General features: G+C 39.5%; 1 protein-coding gene across 2 annotated transcripts in view; it reads left to right on the forward strand.

The window, feature by feature from the left end:
• Positions 1 to 22,163, forward strand: part of pdlim4 (PDZ and LIM domain 4) — a 74,343-nt gene that overhangs the window by 22,555 nt on the left and 29,625 nt on the right. For both annotated transcript variants that reach the window (XR_013817926.1, XM_079835227.1), the window contains exon 3: positions 18,099 to 18,180. Coding sequence is in view for 1 of the 2 variants with exons in the window: in XM_079835227.1 (XP_079691353.1) it covers positions 18,099 to 18,180 (82 nt within the window). In the remaining variant the exon portion in view is untranslated. The remainder of the gene's footprint in view (positions 1 to 18,098; positions 18,181 to 22,163) is intronic.

The raw sequence follows: 22,163 nt of genomic DNA on the forward strand, positions 1-22,163 counted from the left end.
TCTCTCCGCATCTCCCGAGCCTCCTCCTTCCTCTTTAAGGAGAGTTGCAGTCTGGAAAAGGCGGAGAGTGCGAATGACAAAGATTTGTTTCCACAAGTCATGAAGCTGTCGGAAAGAGCCTGCTGGGTTAAATCTGAGTGAGTCATAAGACCTGGGCCATAGAAGTGCATAGGAGCAGAGAAAGTAAAAAAGAGGAATAAAAGGAAAGAGAGAACAGGGCAGGACTAAGTGCTTAGTGGACAATGACGCATGAATGAAGAATTATGCGTGGATTTGAAAGCTTAGAGGAAGAAACAAAGAGAGGGAAGAGCTACATTTGTCATTTCTTGACAGTTGAAAAGGGATTGGTGAAGGCGGTTGGGTGATGTCATTGGAGAGAAGTTAGCTGAGAACAAATACCTTTTTATTGTTTGAAACGAAAATATAGTAGTTAAAAAGTGTCTCTTTTCAAACTATTGGTTAAACACACAGGACGGCCTGACCAAAGTCACACTATTGGTTGAGGATATGTTGGGATGTTCTTCAAGCAGCTGTCAGGTTTATGTCCTGTTTTTCATGTTGTCCTAGTTCAGAGGTAGGCAAGTTCGGTCCTAGAGAGCTGTCCTGTAGAGTTTAGCTCCAACCCTACTAAGCCACCACAGTATAAAACTCATGACTCCCAGCATGCATTGCAGCATTAAGTATGTCACCATTGTTGAGATTCATATGCTGATTCTTGATATCTGTGTGCATCTAAACTTTTTTTTTTCAGAATGTATTTCAAAATCAAAATGTCTGATCTGTGGCAAGAAAGTATTGTAGGTGAATATTTTCTATTAATAACAACAAATAACCATTTTTAGTCATGAGTTTAGTCAAATATTTTTCTTCATGATGATGAAAACTATATCACCTGATCATTTTTGTTTAGGGCTTCCTTTGCAACAAATGATCTGCTTTGTTAACACTGTTACAAAAACCACAAACTCACATTAAAAGTCAAGTAAAACTGCCCAACTAAAGGAAACACTGATCTCCATAATGGTGACCAAACAATAAAACCAACATCTAAACCTGTTAGTTCTCAATAAGAACTATAGATGTCTTTCAGGGTTGGAGTTAAACTCTGCAGGACAGCGGCTCTTTCAATACTTGCCTACCTCTGTCCTAGTTTCTTGAGTTTTAGTTTCAGTCTCATTGGTTCCCTTGACTTTTGATCCTTGTTTGTTACCATGGTTACTGTGTTTGGTTTCTTGTGTGCATATATAAAGCCCTGTGTTTGCTTCTTGAGTTTGTTTGTTATTATCCATGTTTTGGTGTGCTGTGTATCATAGTAAAGCAAGGATGGACACTGTCCTGCAGATTTTTTTCCCATACCTAATTCAACATGCCTGGACTGTAGTGTGACTTCCACGACACAAATCTGCACAATACTAAACGATTTAGTCTCATTATAACAGCGCAAACAACTTAAAATACTCTGTCATTTATGCTCATACAGATAAGAGTAAGACATAGTTGTGTTAACTCACAATAAAAACTAAACATTGTGCTTTTGTAAAAGACAGAAATCAAACAGGATGCTCTTTCCGTGAAGTTTGTGGAGCGCGTCACAGAAATGAATGGAAACTGAATGTGCATCTGAACTCTTGTTTTGGGTTGGTGTGTAGATTGTCTCTTCTTCTTCTGCTTTTTTTCCTGTTGTGGTGGTTAGCAAACAGTGTTGCGTTACTATGTGCGCCCCCTTCTGGACTGGAGTGTGGATGGCCTGTGACTGACTGTATTCAGCGTTTGACTTTATGCACCGAACCGTGACGTTTGTACCGTGATGATTTGGGACGAATCCATGTACCGTTACACCCTTAGTTATAAAAATAAACAATGTTGTCTTTTAGCTGTCCCCTTTTGAAGATATTTCTTTTCTTCTTGCTATGTAATTGTGTTTACATTCTTCATATTTTCATAATAATCTCATTCCTTTCAGAAGTAAATCACATTTTATCTATGTTTCATGCATGTGATCGGCTGTTCACGCTTTCAGGCTCCATAGTTATTCATGAACTCATGTTTAAAACCTGAGTTGACATTGAAAGTTAATGATCAGCGTAACTACCAACAAATCATGCTTGGATTGGTTTGGTTTTGTCAACATGAAAACACAACATAATCTTGTATCCCAGAATCTTATAGAGCATTAACATTTTCTTTCATCGCAGAGTTTTTTGCACGCACCTGAAAGTGTGACATCTGCGGCGAACAGCCAATCATAGGAAACATGGAAAGTATCAGTTTGATTCAGTTCTTGCTAGAGACTCGGCACAATTCACTGCTCTGCTGAAGAGATTGTTATGGAAAGTAAATGCTTTCTCTGTGAACTGCCGTAATTTGGAGCCAGAGAAACAGCGGGAGTGACTTTATTGCTTAAAGGAGTCCTATTATGCGCTGTTTAACAAGATGTAAAATAAGTCTCTGATGTCCGCAGAGTGTGTATGTGAAGTTTTAGCTCAAAATACCCCACAGATCATTTTTATAGCATGTTAAAATTGCCACTTTTTGAGGGTGACGTTTTTGCATGTGCCCCTTTAAATGCAAATGAGCTGCTGCTCCCTACCCCCTTTCTAGAAGAGGGTGGAGCTTCAAGAGCTCGCGTTAGCAGCTCCGATTACCTCACACACACACGCACACACACACACTGACACTTTTCAGCCTTTTATGTTCAAACCACAGTCGGAGAATGATGGAGAGACTCAAGAAGAAGAGGCAACATGTAGAACGAGACAGAACGCTTCTGAAGGGTTAGTTGAGGAATTTATGAGTTAACCATCTTGAAGTCATCGATTAGCATATTCTGTCATGATAATCTATAAATCGCTGGTGTGGGGTAAGATGAGCCAGATAATATCTGCTGATGAACAGAGAACAGGGATAGTTTAGTTTAATTACGGTTATAACTTATGATGTCCTCTTGCTTTATGACATGCGTCTGCATTTGTGTTTGTACTGTATCAATAAATGTAAAAGACGGACGACAGCTTGAGCTTGAGCTCGACTACAGCAACTCCACATGTTCCCGGGGGCGGGGTTTATGTGAATGTTAGGGGTAGTGATGTCACTAACTCGTTGTAGTCCCTACCAGCCGTTTGCTGTAGTCCAAAAAAGCGATTTCTGTAAAAGAAAATATCTCCCTTTGCCTTTTTCGAATTATTCGCATCAATCGCGTCTGGTGTGAACGCCACATTACACCGTGTCTACACCAGATTCGAGCGGCACGACCCGATGTGACAAAAGCAGATGGAATGCATTATAATCAGCAGCACGACACAACAAATTCCCGACAGTAAACCTTGCCAATGATGACTGCCTCAATCCACCTTAAATTCATTTTTTAGTCCCTTTAAAAGCATGTAAAGGACCCTGTCTGCTTGTGTTGACATGAAAAACAAAATTGTCTTCAGTGCTTTGTGCAAAGATGCAGATTGGTCAACCTATACATGTCTTACTTATAGTTGACCATGATACATTTAAAGAGGTGGTTGATTGCCCCTTTTAAAAGATGTAAAATAAGTCTCTGATGTCCCCAGAGTGTGTGTGTGTGTGTGTGTGTGTGTGTGTGTGTGTGTGTGTGTGTGTGTGTGTGTGTGTGTGTGTGTGTGTGTGTGTGTGTGTGTGTGTGTGTGTGTGTGTGTGTGTGTGTGTGTGTGTGTGTGTGTGTGTGTGTGTGAAGTTTTAGCTCAAAATACCCCACAGATCATTTTTATTGCATGTTAAGATTGTCACTTTTTGAGGGTGAGCAAAAACGTTTTGTGTGTGTCCCTTTAAATGCAAATTAGTCATTGATTAGCACATTCTGTCATCCCCTTTGTTGTGTGTTCCCGGGGGCGGGGTTTATGTAAATGTTAGGGGTAGTGATGTCCCTAACTCGTTGTAGTCCCTACCAGCCGTTTGTTGTAGTCCTAAAAAAGTGATTTCTGTAAAAGAAAATATCTCCCTTTGCTTTGAACTTTGAGCGTCGTAACTTTGCAGATGTGTCAAACAGTGACACTACACACTCACTAAAGTTACACAAGTCAAATCATAGTCAACCTCCCCAGAGATAAAAGGAAACATTTTAACATAAAAAAATCATACATTAGGGCCGAATGAAAATCTTTGTAAAACACACACCTAAATGTATCATGCAATAATTTGCGTAAGAAATATTTTACACAGAAATACTGCTCATGATTTAATGAATGAGGCCAAATACACAAAACAAATGTGCATAAGTACCAAAAGTTCACTGATATTACTGTAAGCGTATTATGAAATATGACATGACAAATGTTAAACTCAGTTCATTGCTGTGTTTTCTGGAAACATCTGGGTATTAGTCACCTTCCTGAAAATGGAAATGCAGCAAAGCAGCACAGCCAAAGTAAAGCTTTCACTATAATGAGACTCCGTTACTCATTGAAGAAATTCCAACCAGAGGGGAAAAAATGACAACCAGGAATATTTTATTTTAGCAACAGAGCTTCAAGACGCCCACTTATAACATGAGCTAATGGGATGGCCTGTTCTACTTCTGCTACTATAGTAAATGTAACGTATTTCAAATAAAGTGTGACCTTTTTATTGGTATTTCAGCAGTTTATAGTACAATGACAATTTTAGTTTTTCAATATAATGGATGTATTTTTGAGCCATTAAACACATTCTTTCCCTCTTAACCTACCCCTCTATTTCTTTAAAAACATATATACAGTATAAAGAAAAATGTAACAGACAGATAAGTGTAATAACCACCATGAATCATTTATTGCTAAAATGTCAAAAAGGAGAACCAACGTAGTCCACAACGTAGCACACAAACAAAATGATCATTTTATGCTATTTTGTGGTCATTTTTTGAGTCACGACACTTGTTTTACATAAATAATAGTTTAAACGAATACAGAAAGGTGGTTGTTTAACATTATGTAATACTTTGAAAAGTTGGCAGAACAAAATGACATGTTATCATTTAAAGTAAATGAGTTATCTGCATTAAAACAATCTCAATAATCATAAATACAGTTGAATCAACCGATGAATTCAATACTTATAAATAAGGATTCATAAACATGCTTGTGTCTATAATGTTGTTCATATATTATTTACATGTATGCAAGCATAAGTAAATGTGAATCTGTGGTATAACCACACTTAAAACATGAGATCACGCTGAGAAAAAGCCCATGTGTCCTCATGAGGAGGTCATTCTCCATTGAAGTGTTTGTGTCTTATGGTTGTTCTGATTTTGTTCTCACAATGCATAATTACGTGCCACATTCTGCATTCAAAATTGCTTGACAGATTGTAATGGAGAAAGAGTGGAAACAAAATGGTACATTGTGCGTCATCTGCCCACTTCATCTGCCTCTCTCATTTTCCTCTCATTCCCCAACACACAATACTTCACGTTGTTGATTGAGTAAGAGTATGACTATTTATTTATCATGTGTCTTCTGAGAATTCTGTCGTGTTTCTGAATGTAGAAGGCCTTTTATTTAATGAGACACATTTGTCTTAGCTGAGTTTAAAGTTAAACGTACTACTGTGGCTGGTATGACCAGATCATGGTAAGTAATTCAATATAACAGTCATGCTGTATAGTAATATTGCTATGTTTGCTGGGGGAAAAAAACAAACAACAACAACAACCATAGACCTTTTACAATAAAACATATTTTATTTACAACCCCAAATCAGAAAAAGTTGGGACAGTATGGAAAACGCAAAAATAAAAAAAAATAAAGAAGTGATTTCTAAATTTACTTTGACTTCATTGCAGACAATATGAACACAAAATATTTCATGTTTTGTCTGGTCAACTTCATGTCATTTGTAAATCCTTTCCTGTCATTCAGACCTGCAACACATTTCAAAAAAAGTTGGGACAGTAAAGCATTTACCACTTTGTAATGTTGCCATTCCTTTTCACAACACTTAAAAGACGTTTAGGGACTGAATACACCAAGTGATGAAGTGTTTCAGGTGTAATTTTGTCCCATTCTTCCTGCAAACAAGTCTTAAAGCTCCACTGTGTGATATTTTCCCCCATCTAGTGGTGAAAAGGTATATGACCATCCAGTGAATTTTAGTTTCTGTTCCTCTCAATTCCGATTTCGTTTAAACTCCTACGGTGGCCGATTTAGTCCAAGATTAACATGGCTTCCAGTTCGACCTCGTCCACATTCGACACGGTGCCTGTGGGATATTTTCTGTGCGCAGTGGGATGGTTGGAACTCAACTGGCCTAATTATTCGGCTAGAAAGAACTGCAGCTAATCCAGACTGAACTTTGATGATAGTAATGTTTATTCAGTCATCCAATTGCAAGGCATAAACAGGTTTGCGTGGATATGTACATAAATGTGGTTTCTGTGAGAGAACAAATAAGGATGGTAAATATACATACACAGTTAAGAACTGTTTAACTATACTTATAAGTTACATTTGTATAATGTAACCGTAAACCAGAGCTTATTGTACCATATATAGGCGCTAAATGCAGCTGCATTAAAAGGAGCGGAGCTGCCGCTGCTAACAAGCGGCGTCCGGTTACAAAAGTGTGTGCGGCGCTTTAACGTTAGCACTGCAGTGCGCTCTGTATAACAATTGTTAATATGCCGATCAGACCTGATACATATTTCCATCAACATATATTACAAGCAAATATTTTCTATAAACGAATAAACATTGTTGATAACAAAATAACTGAATGATTATTCAAATAGGTGAGCATTATGCTATTGTATGTTGACACAAAAATACTTCTGAGGTGACATCAACTGAATTACGCGATGACACACTCTGAAACACATCTACAATGACAATAACTATTATTACTTACGGAGTTATTAACGCACAGAAATACCACACAAGGAAAAACAGACTTTTGAGGAATAAACAAGCCAGGAAAACTCTGTATAACTCTGTTACTGGAGCTGCTGAGATGAAAACTCTCTGCACATGCACCAGACAAGTCTGAACAAGTTGACACGCACATGCGCGAGGCAGAGAATTTTGTACAGTGCCATCGAGTATTAAAACCGGTTAAAACGCGAAAAGCGAAGCTTGAATTTACGGGTATGTCCCTCTTTGGCTAATGTACTTTCAAAATGGAGGGGCAACATGGCGACCACCGTTAGATCCCATTACCTTATGTATTTTCAATGGCATATTATAAACTTACGAGAATACTTTATTACTTGAAAGAAGTAAATATACATTAATGAGCACATATATTTTTGAAAGAACTAAGTGTTTTTAGCTAACAAAAGACTAAAAAAGTTACACAGTGTAGCTTTAAGGTGGGCAACAGTACGGGGTCTTCCACACATTCTCTATTGGAGACAGGTCGGGACTGAGGCAGGCCAGTCAAGTACCCGAACCCTCTTCCTCTGCAGCCAGGACTTTGTAATGTGTGCAGAATGTGGTTTTGCATTGTCTTGTTGAAATATCCATGGACGTCCCTGGAAAAGATGTCTTCTTGAAGGCAGCATATTATGCTCCAAAATCTCTATGTACTTTTCAGCATTAATGGTGTCTTCACAGAAGTGCAAGTTACCTTTGCCAAGGGCACTGACACAACCCCATACCATGACAGACCCTGGCTTTTGGACTTGTTGCTGGTAACAGTCTGGATGATCCTTTTCTTCTTTGGTCCGGAGCACACGGCGTCCATTCCTCCCAAAAAATACCTGAAATACTGATTCATCTGAGCACAGTACACGTTTCCACTGTGTGATGGTCCATCCCAGATGCCTCCGAGCCCAGAGAAGTCGACGGCGCTTCTGGACACTGTTAACATAGGGCTTCCTTTTGGCACAGTACAGTTTTAACTGGCATTTGTGGATGTAACTACGTATTGTGGTACTTGGCAAAGGTTTGCCAAAGTAGTCCTGAGCCCATGTGGTGATATCGCTTCTAGATGAATGACGATTCTTGATGCAGTGCCGCCTGAGGGATCGGAGATCACGGTTGTTCAGCTTAGGCTTGCGCCCTTGTCCTTTACGCACTGAAATTCCTCCAGATTCCTTGAATCTTTTAATTATGTTATGCACTGTTGAATGTGAAATATCCAAATCTCTTCCTATCTTTCTTTGAGGAACATTGTTTTTAAACATTTCAATAATTTTCTCACGTATTTGTTGGCAAACTGGCGATCCTCTGCCCATCTTTGCTCCTAAAGGATTAGACCTTTCTTGGATGCTGCTTTTGTACCAAATCATAATTACAATCACCTGTTGACATCACCTGTTTCAAATCACATCATTATTTAACCATTTTACCTCATTACTAGCCCTAAATTGCTCCTGTCCCAACTTTTTTTGAAATGTGTTGCAGGTCTGAATGACAGGAAAGTATGCATATTTACAAATGACATGAAGTTGACCAGACAAAACATGAAATATTTTGTGTTCATATTGTCTGCAATGAAATACAAGTCAAAGTACATTTAGAAATCACTTCTTTTTTTTTATTTGCGTTTTCCATACTGTCCCAACTTTTTCTGATTTGGGGTTGTATTTTTTTTGGAAATTGATGGACACAAACCTAAATGTACTCATCACAAGTAAATGATCTGTGCCGGTTCAAGTTGTTAAAAATAGACTCAAACCTAATCTTAAGCCCTATTCGGATGAGAATAGTTTTTGAAAACTCTCTCCCAAGTTGATACATTTGAAAACGCCATTTTAGCGTTTGTAATGTGGACTGTGGAAACGGAGGCCTCTGAAAACGAGGGTTGAACGACTTCAGATTTTTTATGTGATGAAAGTCGAGTCGACGTTGACTAGTCGCTGATGATGTCATTAATGAACAAATAACCCTGAACCTCGATCTGAGACGAGAATGCGGGTTTCAGGACAGCTATGGCACATGACACAGCGCTGCCCATCAGGTTATTGCTCCTACATAACAGCTTTTGTATCAGTTCTTTTGTCTTTGGGTCGTTATTATTTCTCACAGATTTCTGCTCGTTCTGAGTCAGATATAGATAAATTAGCATAATAAAGATTACATGTATATGAATTAGTGGTGGGCCGTTATCGGCGTTAAAGGGTTAGTTCACCCAAAAATGAAAATTCTGTCATTAATTACTTACCCTCATGTCGTTCGACACCCGTCAGACCTCCGTTCATCTTCAGAACACAAATTAAGATATTTTAGTTGAAATCTGATGCTCTGAAAGGCCTCCATTGGCACAATGCACAGTTCACTCTCAAGACCCTTAAAAGACACTAAAGACGTCGTTACAAAGTCCATCTCACTACAGTGGTTCTAAAATAACTTTATGAATCGGCGACAATAGTTTTTGTGCGCAAAAACCCCCTAAATAATGACTTATATAGTGATGACGATTTCAAAACACGGCATCATGAAGCCTCAAAGCGTTATGAATCAGTGAGTCGAATCATGATTCAGAAATTTGGCGATCCAAACTGCTGAATCGACTCACTGATTCATAACGCTTCGAAGCTTCATGATGCCGTGTTTTGAAATCGTCATCACTATATAAGTCGTTATTTAGGGTTTTTTTGTGCACAAATACTATTCTCGTCACTCCATAAAGTTATTGTAGAACCACTGTAGTGAGATGGACTTTGTAACGACGTCTTTAGTGTCTTTTAAGGGTCTTGAGAGTAAACCGTGCATTTTGCCAATGTAGGCCTTTCGGAGCCATCAGATTTCAACTAAAATATCTTAATTTGTGTTCTGAAGATGAACGGAGGTCTGACGGGTGTCGAACGACATGAGGGTAAGTAATTAATGACAGAATTTTCATTTTTGGGTGAACTAACCCTTTAACGTGCTGCGTTAATGTGAGACTCTTATCGGGCGATAAAAAAAATATCGCCGTTAATCTATTCTCAAAGTTGGGTTGGGAGCTGGGTCTATACTATGCAAGCTATGATGACTTTCACCTTGATATTTTAGCGCGGATGTACACCTAGCCGAATTGCACTGTAGGGGGCGAGAGAACGAGTCTTCGAACCTGTGTGTATGCCTACTGGTGTTGTCAAAAATATCGATATTTCGCTATGTATTGAAAACTGAAATATCTGAAACGATACAATACTCATTTTCTACAGTATCGATATCAGCTGCGCTCTCCCTCTGGTTAACCCTCTGAATATGGCGAACACGGGTTCTGCTGGATTTTTCCTCATGACAGCGTGTTAGTGTTGGTGTGACCGGTCTGAATTTCGCGTGGGGTTGCACATAACGTTAATTCTACTAATTCCCGCAGATTTCGCGCTCGCATCTGAAGCGCACACATACCGTAATAAAGCCGCCTCTGACATACAAGTGCAAAAATGAGCTCCTTTTTCAATCTTATTAATGGTCAAATACACTCAAAAATGTCTCAATGCCCATTTTGGTGAGTTTTAACGTAAACACAGTCGTAACCAGCTCACAGGAACAGTGTTTGGGATCCATGCGTGCGTCAGGTCTTAAAGGGACAGAAGTTATTTATTATTCAAACTACAAAAAGACAAACAATCACTTTCGAGCACACACATTCTGAATGCCTTCGGCAGAATTCAAATGAGCCATTTTAATCTAGATTAATTCCAAGAATACAGTGAGATTAATCTAGATTAAAAAAATTAATCTATGCCCACCACTAATATGAATGCATTAGAGAGAGATAGAGAGAGAGAGAAAGAGAAAGGGCGTGATTGCGTGTGAATTAATTCTACCTGCAGGCGTCTCTCTAATAGTGAAGCTGTGAGTTTTAGTTATCAAGAAATATATGCTAGAACTGTTCAGCTTCCAAGCTATTTTATTGATAAATCACAGAAAAGTGTTGACAATACACTTCTGCGCTAATGAATGATTCTGTGCCAGCGACTAGCGATTAGTCAACTAGTCTGTGCAACCCCTAATGTTTAGTCATGTGACACATTTTGAACCGATATACATGTATTTTTATACCGCTATTGCGCCTGTTATTCAATTCAATTCAATTCAAATGTATTTGTATAGCGCTTTTCACAATACACATTGTTTCAAAGCAGCTTTACAGAAAGTGCATTTCATAAATGTACATTGAAAAATGTTAGAAAGAGAATGTTAAAGCCAAATGTTAGAGAAAGTGAATCAATCATGTATTAATTTAGGCCATAACGCTGGCGTTGAGTCGTCTCATCACAGGCGTCGAGTCGTCTCTTCACAGGGGCATCTGAAGTCTCCATGAGAGGCTGGATACAAACTGGAGCTGACGAACTAGTTACCTCGGGACTAGTTTCCCGAGATAACAACAGAAAAGCAGATGGGAAATAATTAGCATAGCTGCTGTTCAGAATATTAATGCTTTTGATCCGATTTAACTGTAGTATTAAAGGTAATTATAATGTGAATGCTTGGCTAAAGAGATGCGTCTTTAATCTAGTTTTAAACTGGGACAGCGAGTCTGAACCTCGAACAATATCAGGAAGACTATTCCAGAGTTTAGGAGCTAAATGTGAAAATGCCCTCCCTCCTTTAGTGAACTTAGATATCCTGAATGACCAGAAGCCTCGAGTTTAGTGATCTTAAAGAGCGCGATGGATTGTAGGGTGATAGTAGATCCGTTAAATACACTGGAGCTAAACCATTTAGGGCTTTATAGGTCAGTAGCAATACTTTGTAATTAATACGGAACTTAATAGGTAACCAGTGTAGAGATGTTATGTGCTATTCACTTTCACACAGTTGCTAAAATATGTTGTTTTGTATACTCGTCATATCGCATGACAGAAAATTTACTCTCGACTGATGTCCTGCTGCAAAACATGAGAGCAGTTGCATTTTAGACCATACAAATAAAATGCTGAAGGTCCTGGTCCGAGGACATCTGCTTTTTGCGGATGATGTTGTTGTGTTGGTCAAACCAGGACCTTCAGCGTGCACTGGGACGGTTTGCAGCCGAGTGTGAAGCGGCTGGGATGAGAATCAGCACCTCCAAGTCCGAGGCCATGGTTCTCAGTCGGAAAAGGGTGGCTTGCCCACTTCAAGTTGGTGGAGAGTTCCTGCCTCAAGTGGAGGAGTTCAGGTATCTCGGGTCTTGTTCACGAGTGAGGGGAGGATGGAACGGGAGATTGACAGACGGATCGGTGCAGCTTCTGCAGTAATGCGCTCGATTGTGGTGAAGAAGGAGCTGAGCTGCAACGCGAAGCTCTTGATTTACCGGTCTATGATCTACTATGTGGGTCATGACCGAAAGGACAAGATCCCGGATACAGGCGGCCGAAATGAGCTTTCTCCGTAGGGTGGCTGGGCGCTCCCTTAGAGATAGGGTGAGAAGCTCGGTCACTCGGGAGTAGGGATGGCTCAATACCACAATTTTGTCTTCGGTACGGTACCACAATCTAATACCGAAGTACCGATATTAAATCAATACCATACAGGGTCTGAATTTTGGCGCGGGTATTGCGCATAATTTTACTCACTCTCGCAGGTTTGAGGTTTATAAAGCGGGAAATGAACGCAAATGTTTATTATTAAATGAATCAACAAAGATTATCAAATCAGTCATTTGGAAACTTTCTTGTGCAAAGTAATTTCAGCATTACTCCCTTCTCTAGCTCTCAAAATGAGCAAATTGCTTCTAGCTTCAAAAGCTTTTACACATGCACTATAAAAGCAATCTGCGCGCTCAGATTCAACACTTATGCTTTCATGTTTCGGGACAGCTGACGGAAATCACTACCCACGTCTTTTTAAACCTTGCCAATTTGAACATGCGAGCGATTTTATAGCATTCCGTAATACATGAGATGGGAGCTAAGAGAGAGTTTTCTTTGCGCTCATACCAACAACAAACACACAAGCCTAAAGAGCTTGCGCATTCCAGATTAAGTTGTTTTTCCTTAGTCAAATACACACAAACGTATATCAAAAATGTCCATCTTTAGTGAGCAGTCACATAAACAGTTAATTATGTCTTACGCGAATATAGTGCAATAGTATGCGTGCAAATATTATGAAATCTAAACGTTAGGGGTGTGCATTGGCACTGCCCTCACAATTCGATTCGATTACGATTCACCAGGTAACGATTCGATTCAATTCGATTCTACGATGCATTGCGATGCATCAAAATTCTACTGCACACAACAAGGCACATTTTTAATCAGTCATGAGGCAATACAAGCAGTCAGATATTGAACAACAGATTGTATTGGCTGCTATGTGTGTATTATCACTCTCCTGTATCTTTGACATAAATGTCATTAAATAAAATAAAATTGAATGGTACAGGGTTTTGGATATGGCATTCAATCATCAAACCTGAAAAAGAAAACATAAATCACTGCTATCAGTGCTTTGAATGAGAAATGTTTCTCTTCTCTGCTTTAGAACCATTTGAAATTATATAGAGCAATAATAACCAACTAAGCCAACTTTTTCCAGCAGTGAACATAAGTGTTTTTTTTTACACACAGTAAAAAGCTCTAAGACAGGGCACTTCATGAACTCCTGTGCAAATATTAATCCGTAATTACAGTCACACTATTGTAACAACAACCACCACCCAGGCACCAAGCAATAAAAATATTCAGTGCAACACACACAGTAACGTTGACACTAGGGACTCGTCAATTCTCGTGCTTGATTTTAGTGTGGCAGGCGCGTTAGCAGGGCGTATTTTTTTCGGCGCCCATGTTAACAGATTAGAGCATTCACATCGCACGCAGAGGCGGCGCGGCAGCTCATCGCATCGCAGGAGGAGAAGCAGCAGTGCCGCGATCGTTTCGGTGCCGAGTCTATTTTTGCCACGCTGCTCACGCTGATTTAAAGCCACAGTGGATTGTTCTTGATCAAAACTGACCAGATTAACATGGAAAATAACAAATTTCACCATGAAATCATGTAGTGAAGTGCCCCGTGTGTTTCACAATCACAGCATGTGCTGCCCATCATAAATCAAAGAAGCACGAGACAGACGGGGCTCGGAGGAGAAGACCGGAAAATGTGACATAATGTACAATATTTGTCTGTATTTGCAATATCTGCGCGAGACAAACGCTGCCAGTGTGAATCCACAATGGGGGCGCGGGCTCCCGCTCTCCATACCCACCGCTCCTGCCCTGCTAACGCGTGCGGTGTGAAGCCGGCGTCAGAATCCGAAATGTGCCCAGATGTCCGCTTTCCAATCTTTGGGTGCGTTTTTAATTACCCGTCTATCGCGGTCATCTCCCTCCGCCTCAGCCATCTTGATTGTTGTTGTTATGACCCTGGAAGTAATTGAAACTTCACAACTTTATTGTCCAACTCAAGGCCAGAAAATAAACGGTGACATAATCGATTATGGCACTTTGCCGCATCGATGCTGAATCGTGCATGCCCCGCATTGCGATGCATCGCTGAGTCGATTATTGTTGACACCACTACTAAACGTCATTGGTTGAAGCGAACGCTGGAGATTTCATGATATTTAAACGATACGATCTTATGTATGTGCGTTAATCAGTGTTAAAAGAAAAATGTCTAAATTAGATGGTTAGAATTATGCTCTCACCTGTCGATCTCTTAATGTCTTACAAGTCAGGAATTAAGTGAGCGATGCTTGGCAAGGTTTGATGGTTCTTCAGCAGTTTTATAAGCAAAGTAATTCCAAATTTAATGTCTACTTCTCTCTTTATTAACTCCTTTTGTGCGTGTTGAGTGAGATTCAACTGCTGTATTCATTTTGTTCTACGCTGCCACATTTGCCGGTTTCACGTCAGTTTGGGTAGCGCACCTAGCGGTGAACTTCGGAACAGCAGCATATACCGAAATGAGCAAAATCTTGATATCGTACCGTTTGAAATAAAATACATACCGGTATTTTCCCAGTACCGGGCATCCCTACTCGGGAGGAGCTCAGAGTAGAGCCGCTGCTCCTCCACATCGAGAGGAGTCAGCTGAGGTGGCTCGGGCATCTATTTCGGATGCCTCCTGGACGCCTTCCCAGGGAGGTGTTCTGGGCACGAGAAGACCTAGGACACGCTGGAGGGATTATGTCTCCCGGATGGCCTGGGAACGCCTCAGGGTTCCCCCGGAGGAGCTGGAGGAAGTGTCTAGGGAGAGGAAAGTCTGGGTATCTATGCTTAGACTGTTGCCCCGACCCCTGGATAAGCGGAAGATGATGGATTGATGGATGGACAAATAAAATGATCTTGCCAGAAGAATATCATGATAACGTTATAATGTCTGTTCCTTCAGTATCATCTCAGTCAGAGGTTTTACGTAAGGTGAATTAAGCGTTTTCCGACTTTCAGTGTATACGAGAAAAAATTTTGGAGAGCGTTTTAAAACTAAAAAGCCATTTTCAAATGTATCCAGATTAATGTAGCCTGAGACAGGAGTTTGTGTTTTCTAGATGTGGGCGTTATAGAAGATCTACTGCTTTGCTTGCGTGCATCACATATGTCTTTTACTTTTTGTTGATATAATTGTAATTTATTATAAAAACCCTATGTAAGTAAACTTCTTGAGTGTATAGCAGTGGCTGTTTATAATATACTCTTACCATATGAGTTAAGAATAAATGATTTTCAGTGGCTTATCAGACACTGATATTAAGTTTCCACGATTTGGTTCTATTTATTTATTTTATAGTGGCTCAGTAACGCAAATTTCTCTAATTTCCCCTCAGAATGTGACATAAATCTATCCTGCCAACACATTTGTAATATACCACACAGCCCTTCATGCAACAATAACTATATGTTCCCACTACCACCATTTACAAGCCCACTGTCGCTCAAAGGGTCTCTTCATTCGAGTGGGTATATGGAAAACATGCTTTAATCAGTCACATCCAGATGGCCCTAAGTCACTCTGACATTCATTTCTAAGTCATTGCCTCACTTTGCAACATCCAAGCCAACTCAGAAGGGGGTGCATTCATGCTCCAGTGATGAAGTTTCGCTTATGGGAGGGACCACAGAGGTTTCTTTGTTGCTCAGATCTGTGTATATGGCTGTGTATGTAGGTGTAAGTGGAGTGGGGGCAAAGGAAAACCGTCGTCTTTGTTCTTTCATTTGGTCAAAAGATGCTCAACATCTTTAGTTCTACAATTTAACCCTCTGGGGTTCTTGGGTCAAAAATGACCCGAAGCGTTTTATAAAACAAATGTAAAAAATCGTAGCTTCAAAGGAATGGTCCGAAACTTGGTGACTTTATTGGTACTTGGTATATGAACACCCAAAAAAATTGGGGACAGGATTTGAAAAGTCTAAGTGGTCGTAAAAAAAATTGTCACACTCGGGTCAAAAATGACCCCCATAGGAAATGAATGGGAAATTGGCAAAAATATGAAAATACAGAGTTTTTTTGAGCATACAATCTACAAATCAGCCAGGATGCAGAAAAAAGGGACTCACCGGTGAAGGGGTGAATCTCTAAAACATCAAGAGTGTAAAACAGACAAAAAAACTCACACACACACACTTATACACACAAAAACACACGCACACACAAATGAATGCGTGCCATTCCAAAAGCTAATTGTGTTTTTGTGTCTGCGTGTGTTTTTGTGTGTGTGTGTGTGTGTGTGTGAGTTTTTTTGTCTGTTTTGCACTCTTGATGTTTTAGAGATTCACTCCTTCACTGTTGAGTCCTTTTTTTTGCATCCTGGCTGATTTGTAGATTGTATGCACAAAAAAACTCATTGCACAATCTCATTGCGTATGCACAAAAAAACTCACTGTATTTTCATATTTTTGCCCCTATTTCCAATTAATTTCCTATGGGGGTCATTTTTGACCCGAAGGTCCTGAGTGTGACTATTTTTTTTTACGACCACTTAGACTTTTCAAATCCTGACCCCATTTTTTTTGGGTGTTCATGTACCAAGTACCAATAAAGACACCAAGTTTTGGGCCATTCCAATGAAGCTACGATTTTTTTTTTTAATTATAAAACGCAAGATCCACTCTAGTGGTAAAAATGTGCTATTGTGTGATAAAAATGCTCAATGTGTCTACTGGTCTCACCGATCTCCCACCGATCCGATACCTACTGATCTTATTTAAAACATTTATTTCATGAGGCCCAGGCTTGACTCTAAAATGAAATACAGCTTTAATAAAAAAATAATTAAAAAAAAAAAAAAAAATGAAATAAAAAAAATATATATATATACATTTTTTATTATATTCAATGGGAAAAAATAGGTCATAATTATTGCATAAATATTAATTATAAATCATAAAATTATCTCAAAACACCAAAAAAGAAAAGAAAAAATATTATTGAACAAAAATATATTTCATTGATTTTACTCAAATCTTTTTTATCTTAATCCCGACCTCCGGGTCATTTTTGACCCGAAGGTCCTGAGTGTGACCCATAAATGAAGAACCCCAGAGTGGTTGACTATGATTTGACTTGTGTAACTTTAGTGAGTGTGTTGTGTCGCTGTTTGAGCATAAACAACATCTGCAAAGTTACGATGCTCAAAGCTCAAAGCAAAGGGAGATATTTTATTTTACAGAAATCGCTTTTTTAGGACTACAACAAACGGCTGGGAGGGACTACAACGAGTTAGTGACATCGCTAACCCTAAAATGTACATAACCTCCGCCTCCTGGAACACACAACAAAGGAAGTGAGATTATCATGACAGAATATGCTAATCAATGACTTGAAGATCGTTAACTCATAAATGTATCAGCTCGTCTCATTCTACATGTTGTCTCTTCTTCTTGAGTCTCACCATCATTGACTCCGGTTTGAACATAATAACGTATTGCTTTCAATGTACAGTATGTTAGGCAACATGTATTTTGCTTTAGGTTTAACTGTATTAAAGAACATCTGGACTTTGTTATCCATTTGTTGAAGACATTTTGACTGCTGAAGTATAGATTTCATCCCAGAGTGTAGAAGCGCTCCCCACATCAGAACAACTAAAGAAAATCATCTGAGTGGGACCAAATGTGTGCCCGAATTCACTGCTACTTGAATATTGACAAGACTTGGATGAAAACGCAAACTAGCAGCTCCAAATGTGAATTGATCATTGATGTCAATAAATAATGTTATCAGTTATAGATAACAATTCACTGATGTATGTTGATATTTGGCTTCATTCACCTGACCTTTGGTTTTGTTCTTTAGATCTGGAAAGGTTTGGTCTCCGACTGGAATAGAAGAAAACAAGACAAGTCCATACACCGGAATACTGGAGTCTGAGTCACAGGTATAAAGGGTGTTGACATGAATTTCAAACCATAGGATAATGTTACAGACACCTTCATTTACATTTTAATTAAAGGGGTTTAGCAGATACTTATCCAGAACAATTCACAAAATGCTTTAGCTTCACACGTGAGCACATTGGGATCAGTTTCATTGCCTAGCAGCAGCTGTTGGCTTCATAAGAAACATAAACTTCTACACTTTAAAGCAGGAGGGGTCTCCAAACTCGGTCCTGGGAGGCCGATGTCCTGCAGAGTTTAGCGCCAACCCCTATTAAACACACCTGAACACACCAATCTGTGTCTAAATAGGCCCTAGTAAGACACTGATTAGTTGGTTCAGGTGTTTATCTGGGGTTGGAGCTAAACTCTGCAGGACAGCAGCCTCCCAGGACAGAGTTTGGAGACCCCTCCTGCTTTAACCCTTAATCGGCCCTTGGGGTCCAACTGACCCCACTGGACATTTCCTTCATTTTTAAAGAGTGTTCCCTTTATCTCAGGGGCACGAGACTATGTGACTATCCTAAATAATCTATCTAAACATGCACAAAAACCTGGGCTTGATTTGGTTGTTCTAAACGTGTGTTAAAAATTGTTTACCGTTTAAGTCCCTCAGGGTCAGATTGACCCCACATTGAAAATGAATGGGAAAATGTAAAAAATAATTATTTTTCATTTTGTTTGTAATTTGATTTTAGATAAATCCAGTATATGAAAATTTCTACATTTAAATCCAGGTCTGGTCCTAGAACATAAACACAAAGTGGAACAAACTTTCTATCTCACACACACACACACACACACACACACACACACGCACACACACACACAAACACACACATGTGTGTGACTGCAACAGAGAGCATTTTTATAGAAATTGGCAAATAAAATCAACAAAACTGGCATAAATCTGAAAATATCATAAATTAAATTTTTCATACATAAATGAAGGACTAATACTAGAGCACAAATGCAACATGGAACAAGCATGATCACTCACAAACACACGCACACACACACACACACACACAGGTGTCTTTTTGATTTTGGCCATGAATGGGAAAATGTAAAAAAATGCTCTTTTTTTTTTCATTTTGTTGTCATAATTTTTTTTATAAATCCAGTATAAATCAGAAAATTTCTACATTTAAATCCAGGTCTTGTCCTAGAGCATAAACACAAAGTAGAAAGAACTTTATATTTCATACACACACACGCACACACACAAACACACATGTGTGTGACTGCAACAGAGAGCATTTTTTATAGATATTGGCAAATAAAATCAACAAAACTGCCATAAATCTGAAAAATTTCAATACATAAATGAAGGACTAATACTACAGCACAAATGCAACGTGGAACAAGCATGTTCACTCACACACGTACACAAACACACACAGCATAAATGTATAGTTGAGAAGTAAATAAAAAAAAATTATATATAGTTTGCCATGTAAAAACAAATTATATTTCCTTATGCAATCGCTCTGTAAAAGTTTGGGGTCTATCTGAGCCCAAGGGACTCAAACGTAAACCCTACTTGAGGGACGATTAAGGGTTAAAGGCTAAACTGTTACATGTAAACAAGTATCCATATATATAAACATGCATATCATTTAGGGCTGGGCGGAAAAACGTTAACGATAATTATCGGGATATACTGTATACCTTCTGACTGTATTGTTCTCCTGTTTGTCAGCGCTGTCTTGCATTATTGTATTATGGCCCGCTGGATTTGTGTTCGAGGGTTAAAAGGTACATAACACACACACAGTTTCTGCCAATCTCATGTTAATCTTGAGTACCTGTAGAATAGTATTGCATCCTTCATATCTCCCAAGAGTCTTTAGTTTTATCATTTATAAAAGACGGATACACTGCACCGATTCTTTCTGAAACCAGCCGAGTCCGTGGAGGCGTGCAGTGGGCGGAGCTAAAGAGTCACACACACACATCACGGCATTATCCCTGGATAACTCTCGATTCACTATACGTTTGTGTTGTTCACATTATATGCACTTATGCTCCGATTGCCAACAAAACACACACATTTGATGCAGTTTCACTCACGCCTGCAGTTTCCACTCATGACCGGGAACAAACACACACACTTGCAGAACTCCGGGAAAACAAACTGCATCCACTGTTCCCTTAACCATGTTCAGTTTCCCAAATAACCCAGCGTTATCTTTCCCTCACACCAGAAACACACTTCTTTAGTGACATTGTGGATTTTGTGGTCTAAAAACACAACGCCAGCGATGCCGACGGCTCCCTCAATAGGGAACAAATAAAGACCAACCTTTGCTGAACTCTCTTAATACATATTATATCAGAAGAGGAGAATATTATTTTAACCATTTATTTTTAAAGAGAGTAATGTCACATTATAACAGGGTATTACATAAGGTGCATCCAAATTCGCATACTTATGCACTATTCTATAACGTTTTTAAGTATGAATAGTGTAAGTTGTGTGTTCACACTGAAAATCCCCAAAAAGAAAAAGTGCACTTTAAATACCCGAATGATGCACTAAATGAACGGAAAAAACTAGGTGTGGAATGTTGGACACTTCATGCACTCGACTGTCACAGCTTTAATTACGTAGTGGAGGGGGAGGCCCTACCAGATTCCAATGACAAAATAACCATGTCAAGTTCATACACTACACGGTTGAGTACATAGTGCATAAGTACATAGTGCATAAGTACATAGTGTATAAGTGCATAGTGCGTCATTTGGGACACAGCTATAGACAGTGAAGGCATGATATGTACACGTAAGAATTTGTTATATACACTCACCTAAAGGATTATTAGGAACACATACTAATACTGTGTTTGACCCCCTTTAGCCTTCAGAACTGCCTTAATTCTACGTGGAATTGATTCAACAAGGTGCTGAAAGCATTCTTTAGAAATGTTGGCCCATATTGATAGGACAGCATCTTGCAGTTGATGGAGATTTGTGGGATGCACATCCAGGGCACGAAGCTCCCGTTCCACCACATCCCAAAGATGCTCTATTGGGTTGAGATCTGGTGACTGTGGGGGCCATTTTAGTCCAGTGAACTCATTGTCATGTTCAAGAAACCAATTTGAAATGATTGGAGCTTTGTGACGGTGCATTATCCTGCTGGAAGTAGCCATCAGAGGATGGGGACATGGGGGTCATAAAGGGATGGACATGGTCAGAAACAATGCTCAGGTAGGCTGTGGCATTTAAACCATGCCCAATTGGCACTAAGGGGCCTAAAGTGTGCCAAGAAAACATCCCCCACACCATTACACCACCACCACCAGCCTGCACAGTGGTAACAAGGCATGATGGATCCATGTTCTCATTCTGTTTACGCCAAATTCTGACTCTACCATCTGAATGTCTCAACAGAAATCGAGACTCATCAGACCAGGCAACATTTTTCCAGTCTTCAACTGTCCAATTTTGGTGAGCTTGTGCAAATTGTCGCCTCTTTTTCCTATTTGTAGTGGAGATGAGTGGTACCCGGTGGGGTCTTCTGCTGTTGTAGCCCATCCGCCTCAAGGTTGTGTGTGTTGTGGCTTCACAAATGCTTTGCTGCATACCTCGGTTGTAACGAGTGGTTATTTCAGTCAAAGTTGCTCTTCTGTCAGCTTGAATCAGTCGGCCCATTCTCCTCTGACCTCTAGGACTGCCGCATACTGGATGTTTTTCCCTTTTCACACCATTCTTTGTAAACCCTAGAAATGGTTGTGCGTGAAAATCCCAGTAACTGAGCAGATTGTGAAATACTCAGACCGGCCCGTCTGGCACCAACAACCATGCCACGCTCAAAATTGCTTAAATCTCCTTTCTTTCCCATTCTGACATTCAGTGTGGAGTTCAGGAGATTGTCTTGACCAGGACCACACCCCTACATGCATTGAAGCAACTGCCTTGTGATTGGTTGATTAGATAATTGCATTAATGAGAAATTGAACAGGTGTTCCTAATAATCCTT

Source organism: Gobio gobio, assembly GCF_949357685.1.
Source record: "Gobio gobio genome assembly, chromosome: 14".
In the NCBI taxonomy this organism is placed as follows: Eukaryota; Metazoa; Chordata; class Actinopteri; order Cypriniformes; family Gobionidae; genus Gobio; species Gobio gobio.